General features: G+C 49.9%; 1 protein-coding gene across 1 annotated transcript; it reads right to left on the bottom strand.

Moving 5' to 3' along the window:
• Positions 1–3,294: 3,294 nt before the first annotated feature.
• Positions 3,295–9,291, bottom strand: LRRC47 (leucine rich repeat containing 47). The gene is made up of 7 exons (XM_077311777.1): positions 8,610–9,291; positions 7,512–7,973; positions 6,536–6,652; positions 6,326–6,441; positions 5,851–5,953; positions 5,023–5,112; positions 3,295–4,610 (listed from the first exon to the last, which is right to left on the bottom strand). The coding sequence occupies exons 1-7, from the start codon at positions 9,267–9,269 to the stop codon at positions 4,374–4,376; spliced, it is 1,785 nt and encodes a 594-aa protein (XP_077167892.1). The 5' UTR covers positions 9,270–9,291; the 3' UTR covers positions 3,295–4,373.
• Between the last annotated feature and the right edge of the window lie 177 nt (positions 9,292–9,468).

The following is a 9,468-nucleotide window of genomic DNA, read 5'->3' on the forward strand; positions in this document are numbered from 1 at the left end:
ACATATAAACCAACTCGTCCAACCCCCCAAGATTTATTATATATTGCTTATTTACCCTTTCTCCCCCTAACCCAGGGATTCCCAGAAACTATGAAGTTACATGAAAGCTCTTCAGGGATTAAGCAGCCTTTCCCAGAAGTTTGTATGGCCGCTGACTTTACTACATGTCACTGGAACTCACTGTCGCTCTGCAGACCTAATCTCTTTCTCCACAATGGAAACTGTAAATGATCGATCAATCGATTGGCTGGCTCTTACTTCTCTGAAGGGGCATGGCCACCACTTCCGAGGTTCTTCAATCTCTGGGAAATATTCCAGAGGCTCCTCCACAGTCCAAAGGTTTCGGAAGGCTGGCCCAACCCACAAACCTAAAAGTTCAGATTAGGAAACTCAACATTAATGATTGAACTCTGTCCTGCATTCCCAGAACCTCATTTTTTAATATAAATGTCTCGAGCTGCTTCTAGGAGATGCAAGCTGGGGTGAATCTCCAGAAATGGTTTGGAAGCTAAGGGCAGCCTCTGAGAATGCTTTTTGGAATGATACTTGGTAGGTCTTCAAGGTCAAGTTGGAACGGGGAGAGGGGAATAAAATAGTTTCTCTTAAGCTCATCAGGCCTAGGTTGTTGAGGGCTTTGGTAACGCCTTGAGTCGACTTCACCATTCATACGGATTGCTTCAGGAATTCTTACAACAGCCCTGTAAAGTAGGCCGGTGCGATTGTCTCTCGGTGGTGTTTGGAGGGCAAAGAGGATAGGGGGGCACGGTGAACACCTGCTGAGATAAGACTTGAAAGAAGGTCTTCTCACTTGGTGCCCCTAAAGAGGTTTACTGCCTCACCTGCTACCTGGCCTGCCCTGAAGACCAGGACAGGTGGAAGAAAAAGCCTCCCTCCCCTCTGTAGGGCTAGTTCTCTCCTCGGCCCTCGCAGCTGAAGTGGATGCATTCAATAAACAGGTGGCTTCTGCCGAACGGGCAGACCTGTAATTACATTTCATCACATTCTCATTTGCGCTGACGAATTACCATATGACTAATGTGGGATTAATTAATCCTGGGGCAGGGAGTGGGCCGGGGTAGTGTAGGGGGAGGAAGCAGGCTTTTGCGATTGTGACTGCGGGTGTGTTGACGGGCTGCACCTTTTGGATCCAGGACATCTGGCACACTAGCTTTGCTAATGGGATCAATGGCTCCCCTAAGATCCAGCATGGCGTCCTGGCCGGAGTTTCACTAGCATCTAGGAGACCCGGGTTTCGATCTGCACACAGCTGTGAAAGCTTCCTGCCTTCAAATCAATGTTTTGCAAGCTTTCTGTACAAACCCTTCGCACACTCAAATGCTTGCTGTGGCCGTGGGAGCCCGAAACATGACTGAGGATCTTTGCGTATGCTACGTCCACAAGGAGAACGGAGCCCTGGCACAGGGACTCTGACTCAGCTCACATCCTGCATTTACGGAACAAAGGCAAAGCTTCACGGTAGGCAAACTGTCTTATCTGCCTTCTCTGCTTGTTTTGCATACAGAAAGTCCCAGGTTCAAATCTCCTTTCCTCGCTCGAGCCCTTTCAGCTGCCTCCCCCCTTTAAAACAACATCCAGCATGGAAAAGCACGATCAAGCCCTTTGGTTTCCTCCTTTTTGCTTAGCCTCAGAAAAGGAATTATGTGGCTTTTACATTCAAGTATTGCTTCGGGACAATAAAGCTGTTTGCAGTCTCCATGAATTCGGGACTGTTGTCCCTTCACTGGAAGTGACGTTCCTGGCTATGGGGTGGAGAAAAGACATTCCCAGAGTCTCTCAATTGAGAGGAGGCGATCCCAAAGGGATTACCCTGCAGGCAAAACAAGCCGTTCTGCCATCAAACTACGGAACTCGACGGGCCAATGGTCAGACTGGACAGAAGGCCCTTCTGTATATTAAATTGTAACCCAGCTTTGGATTTTGTTGGCAAGAGAGGGGGGCTACGGGATACAAGCCTCCGGCTCACTTTCTTCCTTCCATCCTCCCTCTTTTCCTGTTGAGGGTGGAGGGGGAGAGAGGAGAAGGAAAACAAGGAGGAAAAACACCGAGGCAGAGTGGCAGACGGATCTGTACCGGGGCCCAGCCTTCAAAGACGGAGGGATTTCGATCTTTGATAGGACGGCTCTGGGGCTGCCAAAATAAACAGGAGGGGATGTTGGCTGCAGGCCAAAAGCGGCAAAAGGGGCCCCCGTGAGCCGCCCACCCTCGGATAGCAGGAATGCTGTTGCCATAGAGCTCCTGCAGCGCAGCTGTGCAGCGTGTTTGGATAGCATCCTTCACAATCCTGGAATGTTGGGGCAAGGAGTCTCCAGGGGTGAGTCCTTTCTTCACGCACCTTCCTCCCCTCCCCTCTCCCCCACCCCCCAAGCAGGAAAAAAGAAACAGACGGCACACCTTTTTGTAAGAAAATCATTTCTAACATGCAAACTTCTGAGTCACACAGGACTCTTTGGATAGAGAGGTTGAAAAGCTGAAGCTGGCAGTCTGAACCAGCCTACTCTAGACCAGGGGTAGGCAAACTATGGCCCTCCAGATGTCCATGGACTACAATTCCCATGAGCCCCTGCCAGCAAATGCATGCCTGTTTTACTCTTGCCCTTCTTGGCTTGAGACATTTAGATTAAAAAGCGACCAGGAGGATGTAAGAAGTTGTCAGGTCTTCATCGGAGGAAGGGGTAGTCCTTTGGACTTTACAAGGGACCGTTGTATGGAAGCTCATGGGGGGGAAAACTCCCTCTTTTGAGCCTTTTAATTTATGAATCTATCTAATTTTCAACATGGCTCCATCTGCAGATACTTAAAGCTGGAGACTGAACAGGCAAAAAGATTCATTTACAAACTTGAGAGGCCTCAAACGTTTGCAGAAAAATCTGAAATCTTAAAACAAAGACCTACACTGCAGGGGTTAACCCCACATAATTAAAAAGAATCCATGGCTTTGAGAAACAAATAACTTGTCAGTGACCATTCTGTGCATGGGTCGCTATGCAACAATATTGCCAGCTTTCAAGCCTTGGTTCCATCAGTAAATGGCAGGTGAAAGGGGGAGAGCTGTTTCAGGAGCAACCCTGCTTAGCTTCTGGAAGAAAATGACAGCTCGATAGGTGGTCTTGGAAGGGGCCATATTCCTGCTGGATTCCGTCCCCCCCACCAGACTCTGTCCTTTCCAGGCTCCATTCCAAATCTCCAGGAATCTATTAACCCAGGGTTGGTAACCCCTCCCTAAATAAATAAATAAATAAATAAAATGATGCAACAAATCAGAGCTCACAGAAGTCTGTTAATTCCACTTTTTATTTCTAATCTTTTGACAACGCTTGCTGACAGATCCCTCTATGTGATCCAATGAGAGCTACAAACTTAAGCCAGGATGTTAAAAAAAAAAAAAAGGTATTTCCGGCATGCGTAAGAGTTGTTCAGAGATAATTTTACGTTCAACAGATTCCGATCTCCTCTTGGCTGTTATCGCAGCCAGCTTTTGCAAGACTCCTCTCCTCAGCATCAAGAGCGATTTGCTGCGGGGGAGAAGGCTGCTGGTCGCAAGCTCTTGTTCTACAAAAACCACAGGCTCAATTCATTCTGCAGCCACTGCAGTCCTGTGTCTCCCTCCTAGCTGCCTGGCAACACACGAAGAAGAGAAACCATCGAGGCATCTCGGCATGTTCTGCTGGCAGCCTCCCACAAGACTTGACTTCGCAGGTCAAAAGAGTGCCACATGCAATGAACCAGAGTGTGTGTCATGACACACACCTAGCTTGACACTTAAGTCAGTAAATGTGATTCCGTACCTGCAGGAAACCTAGGAGCTCACCCGACAGCCACAAAGGCCTCTGTGTTGGTCCCTGCAGAGCCTCCTACCCTGGGATTCTCCTCCCCCTCAGCATTATCCAACAACTGAGCTCACCTTAAACTAGCCCTGAGAGTGATGCAAAAGTCTTTTTGCACTGGAGGCTGGAGAGCCTCTGGCCGGATCAGGATGCGTATTCACACACCCCCCGGTTTCAAAAAGTGAGTTGCCAACCGGGACAGCTATTGTGAGTGACAGCACTCCGCAAAGCCCGAGTCTGCTGGGGCAATACGGTTATTACGAAGAAGAAACGGTTTAGCACCTCAATCCCAATGAGATTGGTTGCTTCCGGGCTTGGAGAGGCGGTTAGTGACATCGGATTACCCAAAGCGGTCTTGGAATCTCCCACGAAACAACAGCTTATGTTCCGCTGCATTTCGATGAATCCTCTGCCAAAGCAGAGTAGGGGCTGTCTTGCTGCTGGTGTAAAATCAAAGTGTAGCAAACAAGGCGATGGTGAAAGATACGCTCTTGAAAACAAGCAGTGGGGAGGAGAACATGGGTTGGCTTAATGAATTACAGTGAGGAGAGATGAGACCGTGGTGAGGTCAGTTTTTGAAGGGTAAAGGACCTTTAAGTTGCCGTCCCTATCCTCGACCCGAACCTGTTCCAGCATCAGAGGGGAATTCTTGGGAACTTTGCTGGCACCTGAGTTTTCACAGTGGAGAATCTCATTTGATTCATGATCGGAATCCGCTTCTCCGTCCTTGTTCTCAGTGGTGAACTTGTGAAGCTCCGCCATTTTCTGCAATAAAGAAATCAAGACTGCACTACCTTAATAGCTGATGTGTTTCCCCTCCAAGCAAAGAACACAGGAATGGAGAGAGGCATAGAACAATGCATGCTGTAAGCTTGATCTTCATCATGTAAAGGTGGTGGGCTGCAACAATGCAATGACAGACCATGGGGGGCTTTGTGGCACCAAGGCCATAGACCTCTGGCACATGACTGCTAGAGTAATTAATTGCATAGAATAATTTAATTGGGATGCTGGGTGCACAGAGAAGTTTACTTTGCACACCTGGCCTTCCAACTTTGAATTGTGTATCTCAGCTGAATTTCGTACAGTACAGCAAACTTGGGAAGTTAAAGAGCTTGCCCTGCAGGGATTGAAGGGTTGGGAGTGGGAGAGGATCGGGAGCTGAGCATTTCCTCACCAGAAGGAGTGTGTCCATCACGTCTTTACAGATTTGCAGGCTGGTGGCACTTGTCACCTCCAGAAAGATACCTGAGGTCGTTTTTCCAAGCTTCACACAGAGGACAGAAACACAGAATAAAGGGAAAGGGAAAAAAATTTAAGAACTCGACTTGGCATAAAGGCCAGGCTGAACTACATCTTATGGAGTCTAATTTTGATCTCTTTCATTCACAAAAGCAACAGAAGTGTGATTGGCTTACTCCAAGGAGCTCCAAGAACTTAATTTTTGCTAGAATGCTGAGCAAAGGATTCTTAGCACTGCTGCAGAACTACATTTCCCAGGGTTCCTTGAGAGAAAGTCAATAAACAATGGAACCCATTTACGCCTAGATGAGACATGTGGAATAGAACATACCTTTGGCATAAAGTGGGAGATGGGTATGCCTCAAAGAATTTAGAATTTGGTGCATCAACAAGATTGCCTTGAATGTTTACTGGGCTTTTAGGATAATGATTTTGAAGCCTGCTCCCTTTTTCACAAGAGTTTCATGCTACAAAGTAAGAATTATGCTTAGTTGAATTCCAGCAAGTTCATTTAAAACAAATGTTTCTAGACTCCGTGGACATGGGCAACATCTGCTGAGCAGAAAAGGTAATGGAGTCAGATTCCAAATGGAGCGAGCGGCTTCAGTGCCTTATGAAACTCTTGAGCCCCAACTTCAACTGGCAAAGCCAGATTTATGCAAAGTCAAATAATTGCACAAAACTTCCCCAACAATTTGCCATATTAATGAACGCCACAGTTCTCGTTGCGCGATTCCAGCTGATATTACATTTTCCTCTATACCTTTGTCTTCTCGCTGTTTGTGATCGGTGGGAATGAAATCACCGCCCCCTCGGCGTCAATTAGGCAGGGGTAATTCTCCTTCCCATCTAATAACTGAAGGTACCTGGATAAAAATAAACAAGAATGTAGAAATTAGTGGAAGCGATAAAACAGAAACGGCAACAACGCAAGCAGTTTTCTTGCAAATACGAAAACAATCCAAACTCTACAGAGCTGATGCAAGCCAAACTAGTCCCTAACAGAGCAGAGGCTGGGTAAAAAGGGCAGATCTCTACTATAAGCTTTGGCTCAGATTTAATCCTCTGCAGAGGAGCTCTGTGAGAAATTAGGCTCTAGTTTGTAGAACCTCACACCTAGCTATGGCTCTGGAAAGCAGCCAAGGAAGTCAAAATGGTATTCATTGTAAGTCCGGTTGAGTCCAAAGTTAAGACCCAGCTCCGTAACAGACACGGAGTGTCCCAACATTAACAGTCACCTGTGCAGCCCAGAAATATTCTGCCTCTTCTTCTGTTTTCTCTGCTCATCGGCTTCTAACTGCAGCTGGCGGAGGAGGTCTTTCGCCTTGATCTCCTTCCGGCCCAAGGGAGCAATCTAGACAAAGGGGAAAAGTTATTTGCATTGGCACCAGTTTACAGATAATTCCGCTGTATGGATTACTCCGAATCCCTCTTCAGTACGGCCTCACCTTCAATTCATCAGGAGGTCGTGCATCATACAGGAGAGGACCTTTGACCAGTCGCAAATCGTGTGTGGCGATGGTGGCCGTTGTTCGTTTGTCGCAGATGTCTTCGTGGAGTTTGGTCTAAAAATTTCAACAGAGCCGTCAAACAAAAAGCTTTTGTTATGGCATCAAGAAACAACAGCCCCTGCTTTCTCCACATTGGCACTGTCACATTGACTGTACCATGAAGAGTCAGAAAAAGAAAAGCAGGCAAGGGTTAGTGGAACTTTCCCCTATTCTGACACCACTACCTATATCCATACAAAAAACAGGAAAAGACTCTCTGAAGCATTCTCTGCTTTGCTCAATGAATTAGCTCTGGTGGGTGGCCTCTGTATCCCACTACAGCTATATGAGAGAGAACAATTCTATTAAACTGAATGAATATAAATGATAGCCACCAAGGCACCTTCTCTGAAGTGTAGGGAAAACAAACTTCAGCAACCTCAATGTAAAAAAATTGTTATTTGGTTCTTGATTGGAGGTTGAAGAAGAGTTGATTTTTATATGCCGCTTTTCTCTACCTGAAGGAGTCTCAAAGTGGCTTACAATCGTCTTCCCTTTTCTCTCCTTGTGAGGGAGGTGAGGCTGAGAGAGCCCTGATATTACTGCTCGGTCAAAACAGCTTAATTATGGCTGTGAGGAGCCAGAGGTCACCTGGCTGGCTGCACGTGGGGGAGCAGGAGATCGAACCTGGCCCGCCAGATTAGAAGCTGCCACTCTTAACCACTGTTCCAGCTGTAGCTGCTTTTCACACAGGCTGGCTACAATCTACTTCATGAGCTACTGCATGCTTCCAACCCTGCTGTCATTTATTTTCAATGTATTACAGAGTTCTTTCCTTGAGCTGAACGGGACAAGCCAATGGCTGCCTCAATACCTCTGTGTTTACAGCTGAATCATACCCATTAATCAACCCTCATCCTTTTTTCAGGCATACCTGTACAGAAAGAAATCTCTTCAGAGCATTGCCTGTCTGGAAATCCATCCCTTTCACGATGCAGCACACGATATAAGGACGGACTTCTTTGACTGCCAGGCTGGCTTTCACAATCAGCGGAGCCGGATTCTCGGAGATGTGGAGCACTTTGACCATCAGCTTCTGTGCTTCTTCTATCTCGTCGCCGTCTGAATCGCTGTTGGCTTTTTTCTTTGGCTTTTCCCTCTTCTTCCGCCGAGCCTCCTCTCTCTCCGCCCCATCCTGTTTTCCTTTCCCTTTGCCACCCCCTCGGCCCCCGACTCGCAAATACTCCAGAATGGATTTTGTTTGGCAACTATTCACCATCTTCTCCAGGCGTTTGTCTTTCAGGGCGTTGCCTTTCAGGTTGACATCCTTCAGTTTGGGACAGTCCGCTAACTCCACAGGGATTTCAGACAGTTTGTTATTGGAGAGGTCCATAGTCTACAAAGCAAAAGGAATGGACGCAAAGGGAACATGAAACATCAGTGCCTTTAAACAAAAATGAGCTTTTTCATTTTCAACCCATCCTCTTCCTCAGTAATTCAGAAGAGCACACATGACATGCTTCAATTCTGAAGGTCCTACAAAAGGGAGATTTTCCACCAGGCAGCTGGTTGAGGTCGACCAAAATGAATAACATCTACTGGGTCCCCTAGCCCCCATGAATTCAAATGCCCTGAATGCATCAACCATGGGGCTGTTGAGGTTCTTAATGACTGTTCTCTCTGCTTATTGCTGTTATTATCCCCACTGTCATTCATCTGATGGTTATCGAGTTTTACTTTATTGCTCCTGTTCCCTATGTTTCCTGTGAACTGCCCTGAGCCTCCGGGGAGGCTGGTATATCAATTTAATAAACCAACCAACCAACCAATCAAATAATAGCTCCACAATTAGGCACAGCCAAGTGAAGATGGGGTGGGGGGGGGAGACATTAGTCTGATATTCTAACCGCGTCACACTAGGGTTGGCCAAGAGCCCTGCAGGTGCTCATGGGCACTGTAGTCCACAGGCCTCTGGAGAGCCCCGGTTTGGCCAGCCCTTACAGCGGGCGGAGACCACCCCCCCACCCCGTACCTTGAGTCCAGCCAGGCGGGCGATGTGCGGGCCGAGTTCCTCCAGCTCGTTGGCGGCGGCGTCGAGGGTGGCGAGCAGGGGCAAGGGTGGCGCGCGGCCGGGCGCGGGCAGGAGGCCGCCGGGGAGGCAGCGCAGGCGGTTGGCGCCCAGCAGCAGCTCCTGCAGGGCCGGGGCGTGTCGGGCCAGGCCGGGCCCCAGCTGGCGCAGGCGGTTGCGGCGCAGGTTGAGGAGGCGCAGCTCGGGCAGGAGGATGGCGGGGGCGGCGGCGGGGCTCCCTTCGGGCTCAGGCGCGGCGCCGCCCAGCTCGGCGGGCAGCTCCTCCAGCGCGTTGCCCGAGAGGTCGAGGACGCGCAGCGTGGCCGGCAGCAGCCCCACCGCCCCGGCCAGCCCCGCCGGGCCGAGCGCGCAGCCGGGCAGCGCCAGCGTGTGCAGCGCCGTCATGCGCGCCAAGGCCGGGCCCGGCTCGCGCAGCTCGCCGCAGCCCCCGCGCACCTCCAGCGACCGCAGCGACGCCCCCAGCGCGCCCAGCGCCGACGGCAGCCGCCCCCCCGCCGCCCGCACGCGACGCTCCAGCGACGGCCCCGCCGCCAGGCTCAGCTCCCGCCGCCCGGAGTCCGTCACCTCCGGCCAGTCCGCCTCCTCCGCCGCCGCCGCCGCCATCGCGCCGCTCCACACAACCCGCTTCCGGGATGAGGGACCCGGATGCGAACGCCGCCGGCTTCCCTCACGGCCCGTCTAGGCTTCGCCATCTCTGTGGTCGAGCGGAAGTGCATCGCGTGAGGCGTCCCCTTCCGGTGCCTTGGTCTCTTTGTCCCCCCCGCCGCTTTGGGTTTGGGTTTTGCAGTTCCGGTCTTAGGAA

This window comes from Paroedura picta, chromosome 15 (genome assembly GCF_049243985.1).
Source record: "Paroedura picta isolate Pp20150507F chromosome 15, Ppicta_v3.0, whole genome shotgun sequence".
NCBI classification, from domain to species: domain Eukaryota; kingdom Metazoa; phylum Chordata; class Lepidosauria; order Squamata; family Gekkonidae; genus Paroedura; species Paroedura picta.

Bases quoted from the DNA above. Each gene is read 5' to 3' on its own strand.
- LRRC47 (XM_077311777.1), bottom strand. From the start codon at position 9,269: ATGGCGGCGGCGGCGGCGGAGGAGGCGGACTGGCCGGAGGTGACGGAC. The intron at 7,974-8,609 runs GTACGGGGTGGG...TTTGCTTTGTAG, and splicing joins CCCGCCTGGCTGGACTCAAG to ACTATGGACCTCTCCAATAA. The intron at 6,653-7,511 runs GTATGCCTGAAA...TGAAATTTTTAG, and splicing joins AGAGATTTCTTTCTGTACAG to ACCAAACTCCACGAAGACAT.